The 18,861-nt window shown below is 40.6% G+C and overlaps 1 protein-coding gene across 3 annotated transcripts in view; it reads left to right on the top strand.

Annotated features, from left to right (window-relative positions):
• The window catches only part of ammecr1 (AMMECR nuclear protein 1), a 51,449-nt gene extending 35,773 nt beyond the window's left edge, over nt 1-15,676 (top strand). For all 3 annotated transcript variants that reach the window (XM_018752093.2, XM_018752094.2, XM_018752095.2), the window contains 4 exons: nt 3,760-3,874; nt 7,681-7,771; nt 7,965-8,061; nt 12,994-15,676. In XM_018752093.2, the coding sequence (XP_018607609.1) occupies nt 3,760-3,874; nt 7,681-7,771; nt 7,965-8,061; nt 12,994-13,108 (418 nt within the window). In that variant the 3' untranslated portion in view covers nt 13,109-15,676. The remainder of the gene's footprint in view (nt 1-3,759; nt 3,875-7,680; nt 7,772-7,964; nt 8,062-12,993) is intronic.
• The last annotated feature ends 3,185 nt before the right edge of the window (nt 15,677-18,861 follow it).

Genomic DNA, 18,861 nt, shown 5'->3' with positions numbered 1-18,861 from the left:
ATTCCTTGGTCAGTAATCACTAAGAAGATGACGAACGTTGTATATTTATGGAATAAATTAGTCGAGTGGCATTAAATAGGGATTTGTGGAGACAGTGCAATTTTGTCCTTTAATTCTAGTTTTAATTTTTATGTAGGTCAACATTAATAAGTCTTACAGTATATTTTTGGTATAGCTGTATCTGAGATTTTTAGCTATACCCCAAATACATCAGGGTATATCACTTTAAGCTTTTATTAATTGTATGGATAATAAAGCAAACCAAAAGTGCCCAGATGCTGATGAACGTCATGTTTTGTGTTGTCATTTAGCGTTTATTAGCAGGCCATGGAGATGCCATAAAAGCTTTTTATTTTAAGTAATTTTTTAGTAGACATAATATTGCTTCAAGTTAATAACAGATCCATTCGTACAGGGTGTACCATATCTAGTACACGGTTTCTGAGAGAGGCTCTGGTCCATTGTAACCCTGTAGTAGACAAACCTGGGAATATATATTACTCTCAGGCTTAGTCACCGTTGTTCATTACTGTTTGAGGCCCATAAATAGCTGTAATGTTTCCCTCATGTGCCAAATCATATCTCAGCTATTCAATATCAAACCAAAGCATGTCTTCATTCTATCTCATTTCAGGACAATTATTGTGTCATGCCATGTTATACACATTGCAGAAAATTACATGAGGTTTTTTTTGAAAATGCAGAGTCATACTACAGCAGCATACATTCTAAAGTGTGCAACCAAAACTCATGATGTCGCATTACACACAAAGCACTTATTTTCAGTCTAATGCAATGTAGTGACTCTCAAGATAGACAGCCCCTACAGCGAGGGTGACTGGTATTCAGTTTTCTCACCAGGCTTGATGATTCAACTACAGAAAGTTGGAAAAAAGTATATGGAATCAGTAAAATGTAAAGTATGTAATGTGTGGGATTTACTTTTTTATTTCACTTGTGTTCTGCTGTGTTCACAGCTTGAATCTTTTGTCTGAGTTTTGGGGATCAGTACCAAGATGCTTGGTGCACATTTGTGGGATAAATAGGACAGCTGTAGTATTGAATAGGAGTTTGTGGGGAGAATTTTATCTTCGTTTTAAATTCGCTGTGACTGGTAAAAGTGACTTTGGAATTATGAACAAAAATAGGTGCTGACTTCAGGTCAGTTTTGTGTTTATAAGTTGGGGCCAGTGCATTTAAGAATAAGAAATGATGCATCTTAGTGCTATTGATAGGATCCTTCAGTGCCATCATGTCACCCACACTGTGTTGATGAAATCCTGCACACGACTAACTGTACCTCCACCCATCCTTCAGCATGCCAGGCACATTGTCATCAGGTTCTCTCAAGTAATTCCTCCCCACCCCACTTCGTTCCAGAAATGTACTCCTGCTCTTTCTCTTCTTCCTCTTGTAAATATGAGGGAGTGTAGCTTTTTTCATTTGATAGCAAAGGACAGAGGTGACTACAGGCACAGCACCACAGCACAGTTGGAAAAGCTGCCCCGACAGATGCCAGTAACAGTGGGGTGAATGTGGGCATGCTAAAAGGGCAGCAAGAATTTTAAAAAAAATTCAACAAGCTTATGTGATGATCACCTTGGGACTCTTGCCTCTGTTAGGATTTCTCAGTGAATTCAGTGATTTTTGTACATCTATCAATATAAAATAATGTTTCGTTGTAATGCTTTAAACTTTTGTTTGGATGCATTGGTTCTTTATCTTAGGAACAAGATGAGTTAGAAAAGATGAACATTTCCTAGTTTTTAAAAATGTTTAATCACATTTCTTTTCCGTTTGGGCGAATGTGGCCGGTGTATACCTGCTGATCTAATTGATAGCAGCAGTATCGTGCATCGAAACAGAACGAGAGTTTGGGACCACCTCGATTTAGTGTCTCATACATTTACAGAATGTATTTGGCAGTGGTGATCAAGATCACTGCTGCATGTGTTTATGGGATGAATTGGTCATCAATGGGCACCAGAATAGGTGTTTCTTTAGGCAGTAATTTTAAATTGTAGCCTGTAAAAAAAAAAAAAAAAAAAAAAAAAAAAAAAATGCTTTTTATATCTATATCCAAGTTTTGTCATTAACTAAAAACAAAAATGAAGCAAAGGATATGTATTACTAAACTTAGTACAAATTGGAGGTAAAAGTAACTTGATTTATGAACAAAGTGAGTTATGAATGGGCTTAATTGTGTTTTTAAGTTGAAGAGCCAGTGAATAGGTTCATTAATGGAAACAAGATGACATTTGTTTTAAGGGCATTTGCTCCTGCCCTTGTGGTTCGGTGTGTCTACTGAGTTTGTGTGAGTGCGTGTGGACAGTCCAGACCAGGGCGCGAGACCAGGCAGCCCACAAAGCGCTGGTGCGAGACCAGGTGGGGGTGTGATGTCATTGCACGCTAAATGTCAGAGGCAATTAAAATGTGGCCTGCAGGCTCTGCTTATTCCAGTTTAAACAGAATGGGAGAAAATGACTACATAGCTCACTTTGGCATGTGATGAGGCCCACAGCAAGATCGGGGCCTCTATCTTGTGTCTTGTTCTTCCTCATTAGTGTTGTAAATAAATAAGATGTGTTTTTACATATTTATATGTTATTTATTCACTGATGAAATTACTCAGAACAACCTGCTAAATTTTGTATGTAAATGCTAAATGTGCTGTAATTGGCAATGTGAACTTAAACAAACCTTAACTGCATACATTGCCTTAGAGTAGTTTTTTGTTTGTTTGTTGCTAAAACTGTTGATGGTCATGCTGACACGGTTAAGGACATGACATTGAAACTGAGTATGGCTGTTCTGTTCCCAGAAGGGGCCTGGCAAGATCCTTAATCTACCCTGCTCCAGTACAGTTCCCAACTATTTATAAGGGAAAAATCGTGAGCTGTTCTGGATAAAACTGTTGGCTGAGCCTCATAGTAATGAGCAGCAGACTTCATTTTGTTTTGCTCCAAAGCAGTGTCTTTTGAATGGGGTGAACAGAGCCTGTCTCCGTTCAGTTGGCATAACAGTCGTACATTTGAACTTCAGCATGCATTGTGCAGCATCTTTTACACGTAGTGCTTTCAAGAGCTTGTTTGCTTTAACACATCGGTGCAGCATCTGTTTTGTCATCCTCAGTTCATGAAATGTGGAAAATGTGCTCTACCTGAACACCTCCTTAGTGCCCCACTACCCATTTACACTGCAAATCAGTGAGATTATACTAGATCTGCAAAGCTGAGGAATTTGTCATTAAAATGCAGAGGGGTAAAAATAGCAAGCTTTCTAGTGTGCACGAGTGCCTGCTGTTGCAGCAGCAAGATGAGGAAAATTAAACTGCCGGAGCAGAAGCGTGTGGAGCTGTTGGAGAATCCCCCTTTGGGATGGGGAAGACGGGTTCTTTTGCTCGGTGCCGCTGAGCTGTAACTTTACTCAGGCTGCTAACCTGCTCTTCTGTCTTGTCACGGCAAATTCAGGCTCTTCTGTTGACACGTTCACCCCTTCAGAATACATAACATGACTCTAAAGACTAACTCGGTTCAGCCTGGGACGGATAATCAGATAAGCTTTAGTTGCTGCCACTCTGTTAAGGCTTAGTGATCTGAGAGCCAGATCTATCCCACAGGCTTGTCCCGTTTGCTTTTTGAAACGCACGTCTACAAAGCTGCCGTAGTCAGCTCTCCGCTCCTCCACGCGCTACAGCTATCTGCCAGGCAGTGCCGGAGCGGGGATGTTTCAGCAACACTTGTCTCCCTGTGTCCGCAGTGCCCTTAAAGACAGCCGCTTCCCCCCTATGACGAGGGAGGAGCTGCCACGCCTCTTCTGCTCAGTGTCTCTGCTCACCAACTTTGAGGACGTTGGTGATTACCTAGACTGGGAGGTAAGATGGGGGAGGTCGTCGCATTGTGACGATTGTCTCTCTCTCTCTCTCTCTCTCACACACACACACACACTCTCCATGAGAACAACGTTACAGCATGCTGGCTCTGGGCTTTGCTTGTATGTCACTTTGATTTATATGGTGAACAAGCAGATTTGCTGTCTTTCCTGATCTTCCTCCATGGTCTGTATCAGTACTAGTACTTTACTGCAGTAGGAAAAATGCCAGATGGTCACTGAGGGTTTGAATGGCTCAGGACCATGTTTTCAGTGTTTGTTAGTTATAGGAAATGGTGTAAATTAACAAAGACTTTGCAGCCAAATACTTCTACCCACCAAGCTTTGTTGTGCTGTATAGTTAAGGTATTTTTTGTTAACAAATATGAATTGTTGAATTAAGCATCACAAGGACAGCAAATGATAGTAATTGAATATAATTTGTAAATGAGAGTACAAATGAGATAGGTAATGATGTTGTACCCTTAATAGAACTTTTTACCTTGATGATCAACTCTATTGCTAAGTCTTTAATTGCTTCAGTATTAAACATCTTGCAGTCTGAATGAATTAAACTGTTAGATGAGACATTTTTGGATAAAAGCACCTGCTACGCAGCCAATGTGAGGTGCCACGTGTCCAGTCCCTCCCAGACAAGGGCCACGACTGTGAGCCAGACGCTGCTTTGTGTGACTCAAATTCAGCAGGGACTCTATTAGAGCAACGCTGCTGTGTGCAAGGCGTTGCATGTAAAACAATTAAATCAGTACAGCTGTTGCCCCTGCATTTGATCAATTTATAATTTATCATTTTAGAGTGTATCGAGCGCAATACTAGTAATCCCAACATGCAGTTTTGTTTAGTTAGGTTATGTACCTAATAGAGATTTTAAGAAAAAATAGATCAGAGAGTATTTTAAAGATGCTGATCAGCTTCAGTGATTTAATTCTAAATTCATATCGTGAGCTGGAGTAAGTATGGCGGTATTTTCTAAAATTGTATTTTTGGGACAACCACTGGACACTCCCGTATTTCCATAATAGTAACTTGAAAACAGGCTGGTTTCTCAGAAAGAATCGTTTTGTCAGCTGGTGGCATTTAGCTGGGTAAATTGTTCTCTATGTGTTGTGAACAAAAGGGTGAATAGACGAGCTTGTCCATCAAAGATTTTCCAGATATATGCAGCTGTAAATATTGTTTACTATGAAGGGTTGCAAAAGTTCTTTAGTGGTGAGCTTAAATTCCCTTTGCCATCTCATCAGATGTTTAGAAAGAGCAGCTTTCTTGCATCTTCTCTTCCGGCTTCACAAAGCCAGTCAGTTCCTACATTTACATTTTATTCATTTAGCAGACGCTTTTGTCCAAAGCGACGTACATCTCGGAAAAAATACAATTTGTACATTACATTAAGAGAAAGAGACATGGCTGCAGACGTGATTATTAAGTAAACCTAGTTTGTTACTTTCCACTTGATGGACCGATGTTCATCGCTCATAGGTGCATAAAATGCAGGATAGATGAATTCTGATAACCTCCTTCCAATCTTTTTTTTTTTTAAAAAATAATAAGATACACAAAATCACATACAATGCCGGAGTAGCGGCTGCGTAATGGCTTATCTGGGTATGATCATAAAGTTAAGGTGCATGGACATTTACACCATACATGAGCTGGAGAGACTTTGGGCAAAATGAGTCCGGAAAAGGTGACTTTTCAGATCCTTCTTGAATGTAGACAGAGCTTCAGCAGTTCTGAGTGAGAGGGAAAGGTCATTCCACCAACACAGAGCCAGAACCGAGAATCTCTGTTCTTTACTTTGCAGTTCTGCATGCTCTTCTTCTTTATGTGTGTATGCAGCAGTGACAATGCAAAATATATTTCTCCTGCCCCAGTTTGAATGTAAGCGGGTTGTAGTGAACCAGAGCAGGATACCTACAAATATGTCAGTTTTTAAAACGACAGAGAATGGCATACTCCGTTCCCCCCAACCGTGAATTAAACATCAGGATAATGTAAATGTAAAAGACAAATTCAGGGTCTTCTGTTGACATGTTCACCCCTTCAAAATACACAACATGCAATGGTGTCTGAATCACTGTGAAATCCTCTCTAGTCCCCTTCTGACCTGTAGTCACAAACTGTCCCCTTCTACCTCCACATGATTCGGGTGAGCCATGGAACAACATTTGATTTCATCCTGGTGTTTATGAGATGATGCTGAAGTCTGTGTGGTGCTGTGGATGGGTTGTCATGAGGAAAGAGTTTACAACATGGATTGCAGGTAAAATTACATACTTCTAGACTGTTGATATGACTATGTAAAACAGTCCTCAGACCCCACAACTCCCACAGGATGCGTACACAGTCATTGATATACAGTAGCTGGCTACAGAAAGTGTGGGTTGAGACAGTCTTGGGGCTTCTTCCAGACACAACCCCCGTTTTACTCTCTCTCTCTACATCCTAGCATGTTTTCCCAAATAAACTGGGGTATGGGGAAAAGAGTAAGACACAACTCATCAGACATTGACTTTCTTCCTTTGCTTCAGTCCCTGGGATTTATGCTTATTATTCCCTGTTCATTTTTACTCCTTGGCCTTTAATTACAGTGGATTTAATGTGGTAGCCTTTCTGTAAATACCAGCTCTCACTGCGCAGAGTTGTTAGAGACTGAGGTCGCAGAAGTTTCAAATGAATTCAGTGGGAATTTTCAAGACCCTCATGTTTTGTTAGATATCCATCCATCCTTGTCTTTGAGCCTTCTACTTGAAACTACCTTTCTTTTCTTCCACTGCCATTTTCTCATCTTTGGTATATATATATTTTTTCTATTATATTGATTGCTGTTTCGCTTGAAACCCAAAATACTTTTGTGAGTTTTATGACCAATGTTAACTAATTATGGCTCCAGCCCTTTGGCCTCTTTCAAACTGTGCCATCTCATATTGGTTTCATAACTCACATACTGATGGACTACTGATTGTGACACCCCTTTTAAAGGTGAAACATTGGTGATTTCTGTTCAAATTATGACTGAGCCGTGTAGCTGCTGCTGTGACTTTGTGAGTTCAAAGTTTGGGTCCTTTTTGCAGCATTTCCAATATTACATGCTTGTTCTTTAACCCTTTTGCCTCTTTTTTTCTTTGTTGCTAGGAATTTTGCAATACTGTTAAGTAGATTTTTTTTATATATTCAGCAAGTCATATTAACTATTTTAGTAAAAGCAGATAACATGTTTTTATCAGGAAAGAATTGTAAGGAAGATAGTGGAACGGCCTTGTGTTATTACACAAGTGATCCATTACATTGAGACAAGAGCCTCTTTTTTTTTTTTTTTTTTTAATTTTTTTTTATTTTTAAAACTGTTCTTTACAGAGATTTGTTTGTATGTCCATCCTCTAGTGGTATTGACTTCAGTGTGGTGTTTATAATGGTGCCTTCAAAAGGCTGATAATTTCCACACCGTGTGTTCAAATAATGTTCTGTAATGGGGAGAATGAGTCCATGTGGTACAGAGTTGGCTCTAATCCAGCTGTCAACAGACTCAAGCTGTTGCATATCAGTATTCAGGATATTTTACTCTTTGTTGTGCCCCCCTGTTCTTATTGTATACTGTCAGATATAACAATATCCAGTTCTTTGTAAGGCAGCGATGTTTTGTTATCAAAGAAATACCTATTTAATTGAGTAGGTTATGTCCAGATTGTGAAATTGGAGAAACCTTGAAATCCCTGGTAACAAGACAGTCTTTACGCTATAAAAGGATGTGTCCAGGCTGCATTCTGAACTAAATGTCCTTCTCTCTTGCAGGTGGGCATCCATGGCATTAGGATAGAATTTTTCAATGAAAAAGGATCAAAGCGTACCGCCACCTACCTGCCAGAAGTTGCAAAGGAGCAAGGCAAGTACTAAGAACTAAGAATCCCATAGTTCTGCTTATACTCATTAAGTAACTCTCCCTCCATTTTCTGTTCACAACATCAGTGCTCGCAGTGAATGACCAGTTTAACCCACAACACCCAAAAACACCTAATGTGTTAACCTCTGATGCCTTACCATGTTGGGTAGATCTGATCAATGCATTCTGTCCACAGGATGGGACCACATTCAGACCATAGATTCCTTACTACGGAAGGGAGGCTATAAAGCCCCCATCACAAACGACTTCAGGAAGACCATTAAGTTGACCAGGTAATCGAGCCACTTTTTGAGTGACGTAAATGTTTGCCTGCGTGCACCATTGAGTCGTGTCTGAAGTAGTTTCTTCGTTAGAAAACTCAGCATTGGTGGAGCAGCCCAGAGGGCCTCATTACAGATGTTTTTGAGTCGGTAGGACTCCAGCATTCTTGCCACAAAACTCCCTTCACGCTGTTAATGACACAGCTGACGTTCCTCTGGTCCAGCAGTCCTTAGGAACGGCCACAAAACTGTCATCTTTTAGGTTTGTTTATTTGTGAATTTGTTTTTTTAATGTTATCGTAGTTTTTTTTGAGCTTTCAATAGCTGGATTCCCCATCTTCTCCGATTTTTGTTGTATGCGGATTTAATGGGTATAAATTGACTCCTCGTCCCCAATTTTACACGCACACACAGTATATAGTCGTGTTTTTGGGGGGCTTTCTTACCAAAGTTGTGATAAGTGGGGGGTCCTTATGGGTAATGTGTGTGGACAGATCTTCTCTCTTGTAGTGTGATGTGAATCAGTAGTGCCCTCCTCCTGCTCAGCCATGCTCTCAACCCTTTTCACCCTGGCAGAAACCATTCCACAAGGACACATCAAATTTTCTGGGGTCCTGATATTATTCCACAGTCTTCACCACAGATGAATCTTCATTACAGTTTTTGATTGCTCCCTGTCCCAGAAATCACATTTTAATATCCCCCCCCCCCCTCCCCCCAGAATTTGCATGTGGCGAGGACTTGAAAAATGTTTGTCTTTTTCAATTTGGAAAAGGCTTTGCATTCTGCTGAAGTCATGTCTGATTTCTATCAAGAGTAGAAGTTTTAAGCATCTGGGCCATACCCATTTTCGTCATTAGAACTGCCTTCTCAAAATGAAACTTTGAGATATTAAGATGAAAAATATTCCCTGCAATTCTCAGTGAACATATGCTTCAAGCAGCTGCGTTTTAAGGCCACCCTGATTTATTGCCGCATTAGGGAGATGTAGTTGATAGTCTTCTTTTGAATTATTAAATGCCCCTCAGACTGTTCTGTTTTCATCCTACTCAGTACTGCACAGACAGGTACATTCTCATCTACAGCTCTTTTTTACATTTTATCACGCGATCATGGTTGTGAACTGATGTCACTTAGTGGACTGGAAGTTTTCTGACATGTCTCTTTATGTTAGTGCTTATGTATTTGTAAATTTGACTGTTAAGAGAACACTTATTATAAGAGATGACAACATGTCTTGAATCAGGACCACCCAATTAAGGCTTTGTAAATCATAATTCTTGTTGTGTAGCTTCCAGCTGGAGTGACGAATTAAAAACTTGAGTTCTATGCCACACTTACTGCCGCCTGCTGGTCCGGAGTTGCATCTTTCAAGACTTATGTACAAGTGAAAACTTTAAGGCACTTGCAGCAGAGGCATTTATGTCTCACAGAATATAAAGACTTGGAAATGAAAGGCAGTATTCATGAGTGAGTAACGCCTGTGAACACGGTTGCTTACGGATGAATAGACTCCTAGTGCCTGTGGCATCGTGCTGAGCTCCACAGATGGCTGGCACACAGAAGATCTCGTTCAAGAGATCCTCCCATCTGTTCAGGAGCATTTGCAAGAAGCTCATGTGGTCTCGATCCACTGCCACTTCAGGTGGGGTTATTCCCACAAGCAAAGTAGAGGGTTCTCTGGAGGGACCATACTGGTAGAGGTCAGAGGCATGCAGGCGCATGGATGCTAAAGCACCCCCACCTGTTCTCAGTGTGAACACAGAGTCTCTTTGGTGGGATACCAGCTTTTATTTTAAAGTGCAGATTTTTCCATGCTTTGCAAATTCATCCACCTTGTGTTAGCTCAGCTATGCCAACACAATCAAAGATCCTGTCAGGAAATGGCTGTTTTTAATTATTAGGTTTTTTATTGATTCCTGTTCGTTTTATGCATTGACGCTGAAGCAGTGGACCAAAGCCAGCGAAGAAAAGCAATGCAGTACCTTAATCAAGCAATGTGGAGCATTTGTAGACCAGGCTGACCCAAAGGTTCTGTCCTTTGTTCCTTGTCCTCGTTCGCGTGTGTCCCTTGGTGCATTTTGAAATCATACACTATATCTTTAAGTGATTAGGCTACTTTACTGCCTTGATGTAAGAGTGCAGATAATTAGTTAAATGATGATCCATTTTGGTATGGACAGAGCAAGCACACCCACAGGATGCTGGAGATGTGAGGATCTTGACTATGAGCACAATAGCGTGAAGTTACTTTGACATCATTTCAGAGTCATTAGTGCCTGTTTGTCATTGAATAAATCCAGTTGTTGTTAAATCCAGGTGCTGCTCCATTAGGGGAATATGTGAAGAATGTGAATCAGTTTGTAGCACAGAGAACAAATGGAGCTTCCTATTTCCCAGCAGTTAGAGTAGGTAGTTGGATATATAACAGGGGAAGAACTTGGTTTTGCACCCTTTAAAAGAGTGCTTAATCTTGAACGGTTAAATTCGTTTAAAACTCTGGTCTTTATAAATTAGTCTGTTACTTTGAATTTTTCAGTAATGCAAGCTAGTCATTACAGTACATAATTATAGAAGCACCCCACTTGTGTAGATTTTACAAAATACAGTTTCCAGAATGCATGCACACCAAATTAGAACTTCTCATTGGGCTGTGCTGCAAAATTATATTTTACTTCTGTATGGTATCTTCATAATTTAAAATGAAATTTAGTATTCAGAATTGTTTAAATCCAAAGACGAGAACTTCAGTGTAATTACAAACTTAATAAATTGTGCACACCTTTGGATTAAAGGCCTAACTGGGTCTGGAGTATTCCTTTTTTAAACCATAACTGACTTCAATCTGTGATTTGTACTCTGCCTTTGTTGAATTGCTTGAAATGGCAGATAAGACAGGACAGTCATGGATTTTAACAGGCAGAAAGAAGGCTTTGAAAAGATGAAGATTTGGACCTTCCCAAAGTGCAGTTAAGTCCACTAACAAAAAGGGAAATGTGCTGCTCAGCCCAAATGATACCACCATATGCATAGTACTCCTAGAACCATCCATATCGGCACAGTTATTAGCAAAGTGCTCAGGAGGCCTACAGCACTACCTTTAGTGCAAAGTTAATTGAAATGGGAAACATTATCCAGAGAGAAACCAATCTTTCCTGCACATGATCTCGTGACCCCGATCATGCTGGATCTCCCTGCGAAGTCAGTGTCTCTGCATTTCAACCTCTGTCAGAAACTGAAATCTCTGACCACCTGCTTTCACACAGAGCCAGCACCTGCTCCCTTGGTCTAATGATCCTGATCTCTTATCTCCAAGATCAAGTTCTTGCTCTCCTCTGTTTGTTTCCCATCCACCTTCGAAACTGCCCTCATTCCATTGCTGCTGAAAATACCATTTCTGGATCCAGACTCAGTCCAGAACTACAAGCCAGCCTCCATCTTACCTTTTCTCCCAAACTCTTGAATGGGCACCCTGTGGTCAGCTCTCTGCATTCCTCATCCAGAATGATCTTTGAGGGCTACCAATCTGAATTCAGAGTTGGACATTCCACCAAGACAGCTGCAAGCTCTCCTGTCGACTAGAGCGGCTTCCTTTTTCTCAGTCCTCATCCTCCTTGACCCGTCTTCAGAATTTCACACCATCAACCACCATATTTTACTCTCTTCTCTTGGACAGCTTGGCATCATAGGAACTGTGCTGAAATGGAATTAGTTCTACCTATCAGGTATATCCTACCAAGTGGTCTGTCGGGGCTCCCCTCAGCCTCTCTCAACTGTTCTTCTGCAAGGATTGGTAATGGGCCTCCTACCCTTGTCAATATATATGTCTACCCTCAGCCGTGTCATAACCTCCTACCACTGGTACGCTTGTGTAATGTGTACTGGTTCATATGGTGGTATGTGACAATGACTGTACTCAATCACGTTTCTCCATCCAGATCTCTTTTTCTGTTGATGTAATGCAGTTTTTGTGTTCTCTGAAATGCATGTTGCTTTGGAGAACAGCATTTGCTAAGTGAATAGATGTAAATGTATTTGGTAATCTGAATTAAGAATTTCTTACACTGAAATGTTTTTTTTCATGTTTCATTAAGACAAACAAGTTAAATGTTAATGTTTTTTTCTTTTACTATCTTAGTTGGCTTTGTATATATAGTTCTATATTATGTCCGTAATAAATATTGGGCAATACTCGAAAATAACGTACAGAAATTCAGTGAAAGCTTTGGTAAATTCGTGAGAGTTACTGTCTCTACGAGACATGGAAACACTGTCCTCTGTTAACCACTTTGTCAGGTTTTGGCTTTAGCATTATAGCTTTTTTTGTGGTGAAACTACTAAGACAGGGATGGCTATATGACAACTGTGACTTGAGCCACAGTAATAAATTATTATTCAGGTCACTGTTGGAAGGATATTGCAACAGAAAATTGATTTTATGCATGACTAGCTGTAGGGCTTCTAACAGCGACTCAAAATAGTGTGAATTTTGAATTTGAAATTTGAATTTCATGGTGACTGTGATGTTGTAAACACTATTTTCAAGTAGTTGTTTAAATGTATTACATTAATTTTGAGAACATTTTTTTTATAAAAGACAGTTATATATGCTAGGCAGCAAAATTAATTTATTCAGGCATTGCCTTTTAAAATTAGGATGGGATCTGTTTGAATCCCTGTTACAGAACATGCTTACTATATATCGTCCAGCGTATAGTGTCTCATAAGTTTTAAAGCGCTTCTATCTGCTCCTCACTTGCTGTGCCTTTAGTCCACAGGAATACAAAATTGCCCACAGTGGACAATTGTGCAAAACTGGTTTTATCAGACACAAAAAAATTTAATACAAAGTATTTACATGTGGCATTAGAAGGATTTTCTGGAGCTTATGCTTTTGGATGTCAGTGATGTATGAAAAATTCACCACTCCTTTTTTCTCTGCAGGTATCGTAGCGAGAAGATGACGATGAGCTACGCCGAGTACATCGCCCACCGCCAGCATCACCACTACCAAAACGGCATTGGGCACCCCCTCCCCCCTTACAACCATTATTCCTGACACCGAGCCGCATGACCAATCACTGGACCTCTCCACGGACCTCTTCCCAGGAGAACCCGCCCCTTCCTGGTCTAGCTATCTCTACTACTGTACCATTTTATGATGATAGTTTCCGTTGTCATGCTGACCATCTTTTAAGAGGCAGCATGGCAGCGGGTGGCAAGAGCATCATTTGATTCTGACAAGAGGAAAAAAAACTTTTTCGTTTAATCCTTCTATTACATAGTTTTTGCAGCATATGTACCTATACATAAAATTCTTGTTCATTTTTTAATACTAGATTTTAATTTTTTCCCAAAAATCTTAATCAGGTTTATTTTGTCTGTGGATGGAAGGATGTCAAGGATGATGGGATAAACTTGCAAAAAGCTATTTTTAGTTTCTGTATGCTTAGCTTAGCAGTGCATTTATATAGGGAAGGTAGATTTTTTTTTTTTCTGTTTTTATCATCTATTAACCAAACGGTGTGCGTCTTGTTAGAAAACCGCCGGTCCTAAGGCTTTTGTGTGTTTTCTAGAATTTTTGACTCTTGTGAAGGTTGGTGCGGTTTTGTGAATTGTTGTAAGTTAGCTTTATTAATCTTGATGTAGGTTCTTGTATAACCCAGAGCGTGATTTTGGTGCTCTCGTGTAGGCCCCAGCTTAGACCCACTCTTTCTTTACTAACAGTTATAATTGCAGACCAACCAGACTGAAATTAAAAGCACTAGGTAAATTAGTGATTGGATAACACCATTTTTTTGTGGTTGCAAAAATGGCTGATGTGCCTTTGGTGTCCACTGTTTTACAATTAAAATAGGCAAATTTTTGATTTGTATTAGATCGGCTCAGGTTAACAGTAACTTTTTCAGCTTTCTTTTCACTAGAGAAAATGGTGGAACAAGCCATTATTTGTGGAAGTTTCTTTCTCAGTGGAGGTTCTCAGTACCTCACTTATTTTATACCTGGAACTTTCTCATTAGCAGCAAGTGGTTAGGTGTGGTCCTCAGGGCAAACGCTTCTTTGCCACCTGGACCTTGTGGCTGGGGCAGGAATGGCAGTGAACAATTTCAAAGACGGCATGATCACTGTGCTTCTCCAAGACCTCCTCTTGAGACCTTAACCCCCATCGCTTGGAGGGAAACATTAGGAAGACTAAGTTGGTTTGACAAGAAAAAGCTTCGACCTTCTTAAAAGCCATATTTTCTTCAGATGCTTTGTTGTCAAGAGTGGTTGGCTGGCTCGGGTAGTCTTCCTTATTCATGGTCTTTGTCTGTTTACCAAGTAAACTGGATAAGGCATTGTAGGATTGTGCCAGGGCTCAGGTTCTGCTTTTGGCCTGCTGATTCAAGGTCCTTTCTGCTGCATGAGCTGTGTGTTAGTGATCTCTTCTGCCAGCAACCTTGGATCCGTAGTAGTTTTCTGCACGTTCTTCAGGATTTTCAGGTCTGTGCTTTTGCCCGGTGTTAGCACTGAGCAGGTGGGGAATACCTCAAGGCACCTTTTAGGCCTCGCACATGTCACCGAGGGTAACTGTTATTTCATGAACATTTTACTTGATCGGGTATTCTCACAAAGCGTTATGTAGCCTACGCAACTGCTGCATTTTGCCTCCGTTACACTTTGGGATGCTTGAAGTAGGCATTCACAAATGTTTACTGTAAGCTACCAGCAGCAGCAGTGGTTGGCATGTAGGTGGCATTACATGGTGCTTTCAGGTGAAGTCTGTCTTGTCTTTCCTTCTAGACCGTATTGATCATGCATTTGCCAGACCGACACCTTTATGCTTCTTGTATGTGGTCAAGAGGAAGGGTTTTGCTCCGGTTGGTGACTTGTGTGTATTGTGTTGAGTCCTAGCTGGGATTGTCTGAAATAACTGCAGGAGGAGCTTGGAAGGGATCAGTAAGCCATCTTGGATATATTTGGGTTTTATTTTCACAAGTAAGAGATGGATGCTTTGTGTTGGGAGCAGTGACAATGACATTCTCCATTTATAGGATACCGTTTCCTAAGTTTGGAAGGTTTTATTTTGGAGTATTTGGTTTGCATTTGCAAGACTTCCATCTCATGAACATCATGAGCATTACTGAATGTCTTAAGATGTCTTATGCACTCTTCTGAGAGAATATACGTAGATATATAGTATTTTGTTTCCTTTTGCAAAGCAAGAAGGGCTTTAGGATTCCATCCACAGTAACCCTAGAGTTCCCAGAACCTAAAGAGAATGACCTGTTTCAGTTGTGTTGCCTTACTGGGTGGTTTAACCAACCAGGGACCAGCAGATGAATGCCACAGGTGCTCTGCTATTGAAAGATTGTCAGTTTGGATGGCAAATCAGCTACATTGCTTTAATTCAAGACATAAAAATAAGTGCTTTATGGCTGCTACAAAACCCAAAGCTGCGAAAAGCTCATACCAGCATGTTCACTGGGACCTACATTTTTTTTTTTCCTCTGAGGGTGGGGTGGGTAAAATTTAACCCGTAGCATGCCTTAGGTTGTCTGACAGAATCGTCCTATCATCCTTGTAAGGGATGTTCCTAGTATGTACTTGCACACTAGATCAAAATAATATTATGATTGGAGATTAATACAGATTAACAAAGGGCAATGATTAGGGAGTCATTACATAAAAAACTATGAATATAATCTCAAGGAGAGGTTATGCCAGTTTTGCACAGCATGAGTCATAGTCACATTCAGTAGGATTCTCCTCATCTTCAGTCCCCAATAAGACCAACTGACGATACTCAAATGTTTGTTTTGAAGTGTCACTTTAAAGTATTAGTGTCATTTAATCAGGGGAATATTGCATGCATTTATTTTGTTCATTATGCAAACATTTAGAAAATCCATCACTGTAACTGAGTCTTTGGCCCAGTTGGAGGAGGTCAGACTCCAGAATATTTATCACATGAGGTGCTCATGTGTCCGTTGCTTATATGTCAATCAATGATCTTTCAGAGCAGAGTGTCTTGGCATCCGTTTTCTGGTGTAATAACTGAACTACAGCACAAGCTGAAGATGTTTTGCTGCAAAAATAAGTCAGTGGGATTTTCATACATGATTCTTTGACATGTACATGCAGCTAATTTTTTGCATGTATGTGAACAACTAGACTTTCCGTTTTCCCTTGGCATGCATTTTTTTTTTTTTTTTTAAATATTAATGAGACAAAATAAAATGGTGCTATTGGACCTCACGTCGGGGCGGTCAAAGTCACGTGGCTGGTCATGCGGGACACATCAACCATATCAGAATTATCTTCGATATATGCAGATCTGTTTTACAGGTGTTTCTTAACCATTGTAACAACGAAAACTCAAGTCCTGCAGGTTTGAAAGGACATGGACAGTGAATATTCCTCCCTCCCCTGGCCTGGAGGAGGGAGAGTAGTTTTTCACCCCATCTAGCTGTACAGTAGGTAGCAGCACGGACAGCGCACATTCACACTGCGGCTGGCCACACAGACACCGTGGTACCAGTCCTCCCCTTCCCTTGCTGAACTCCTTTATGTGGAACTGTATAAGTGCACAGTGTAGGGGGCACCCCTGTGGTCTTTGTTCTAGCATCTCCCAAGCTTAAAGTCGCGGTTCTTTTTGGCTCACTTGCAAGAGTACTAAGATGTGGTTTGTGCAGCGATGCTAATTTACCTCTTTAACAGCCTGTGAATACATCAGAGAACTGAGATGAGTTCGAGCAAATAATGAAAGGTGTGTATATTGGTGTGTAGTTTTTAAGTATGTTTTCTGTTCTTAATTTCCCAACTTTCCCTGAAATGGCCCTTATGATTCCCACAACTTATTATGATGGTTTGACAAGATCTGCTTTAGTCCATGTAACTTCTTTGGAGGAAAATCTGTCATGGTCCACTGGCCTCAACTAGTGTTAATGGTCCTTTTAATATTGATTTAAAAAGTGGAGGGGCTGCGTAAAGTGAGACGTTCACTGAGTGACGTGTGCCCCAAAATAAGTTTTTGTTTGTACTGATGCCTGTGTACTGTCTTTGAACAAGTGAGCCAAAGGAATCCTGTAATGTCCTGCATTATATTCAAAATGCAACGTTTGCTCATGAGCAATACTGGACTGATGCTGACTGCCAAGCCCGTATCCAGCAAACCCTGCTCTTTGAGTTTGGCAGTGAGTGAGATGCGAGGCCAAAGACCAGCCTCAGTCCCCAGCCCTTCAGGACTGTATGTGCTAATCCAAGCACAGATGTGTGTGTGTTTGCTTTTTTGCCCCCATTTCCTTTTCATAGTAACTTGTTACTCATTTCCTGTGTACGCAATGTTATACTTTTTCCAAAAAAGGTGAATTCACTTATCCTAAAAGGGTTTATTCCTACAGAAAATCAAGTGTTACACCTTTTTTTTTTTTTCCTTTAAAATGCTGTTTGTGAAATTCCTGTAAGAATCTGCAACAATGGGAGTTTTCTCAGGCTAGATGCCATGCAAAAGGATATAGAGATGTCCACTTGAAGGACCTTAATCAGTATTAAAGTAGGAATGTGCAAACCAAAAAAAAAAGCTTGTCCGTGGGAGACACCGTAAGAAATGACGGGAAATGCTGCTTACGATAAAGTACTGTCAGTCCCACACGTGGCGGTGGTTGCTGGGAGGAAGCGTGTGTTCGACGTGGTTTGGTTTGCAGGTTCCTACTGCAGAGCAGACACCCCCCACCCCCCTCCCCCCCCCCCTCGCTCGTTCGTTCTCCACTCATCTTTATGTAATTAATACTTGAAGGATTGCGCTAGGGAAGCCACGGTGTAATCCACCTCCAAATGCACTTTGGGAACATTTGGGTTTGTGCTTGCATGGTTTCTAGCTTCCCCCATTCAGTTGCACTCAAGTGGTCTGGTTGCAGTTGGGCATTTTCACTGTTTTGTCTGAAGACTTTCTGGCATCTCAACAAAGTCCAATACAGCGACTTTTTACTATTTTTCTTATTTTGTAAGCAAAATAGAAGTTGTGTTCACCATGTCGATGGGCTTAACATCTGAACTGGAAGAGTAAGGGATGCGTGTTGACTGTGCTTCCTTAACAGCAGTGACCCTACATCATCAGTGGCACGTGAAAGGTGTTTTGCTGAGCGTTTGCTCACCTTAAATGTTCAAAGGAGAACGTGTACATTTATAAGAAAGGTTCTTCACTGTTCATGCAAGACACCCATTTCTTTCTGTTCCAACCCAAATACAGGGGTTCCCTTTCTCGTTTTCCTGTGATCCGTGTGTCTGGAACGTGTAGGCTTGTATTACCTTTGTGTGTTCGACCGAACCAAAGATGCCTCCAGCCATGTCCAGATGCTGCTCTTCAGGCCTACCTTCCTGTCCTTCCAAAAAACATCCCTGCGAAAGAAGGTTTCTGTTTCCATCTTTCTTTCTTTCCTGTAAGAAGCAATTTTGTACGATTTCTAAATTCTCGTTTTGTTTGGCAACCGCTTGTCGACAAATTCTCCTCATGGCCGCCCAGTACACCTTGTTGGGTGTCAAATGGCCAAGGAACTGGTTGCACATTTTGTTTTTGTTGTTGTTTTTCATTATTCTGTATTTTTTTAAAGAAAACCCCATAGCGTGCCTCTTAGATTTATGGGTTTCTTAATGTGTTTTTCCTAAAGACCAGCAGTGATACTTTATATAAAAGATGCATATTATCCTTTTTTTATTGTCGTTTAAAAAGAATTTAAAAAAGCCTCTTTTCTTTACTCTGGACCCAGTAGCTGCACTGGTATACAATCGCACTGATAGCTATACAGAGAATAAATAAGAAATGAAATAAAT

This window comes from Scleropages formosus, chromosome 4, assembly GCF_900964775.1.
Source record: "Scleropages formosus chromosome 4, fSclFor1.1, whole genome shotgun sequence".
Taxonomy (NCBI): Eukaryota; Metazoa; Chordata; class Actinopteri; order Osteoglossiformes; family Osteoglossidae; genus Scleropages; species Scleropages formosus.
The sequence above is the reverse complement of the archived record's forward strand: the minus strand, read 5'-3'. Positions and strand labels throughout refer to the sequence as shown.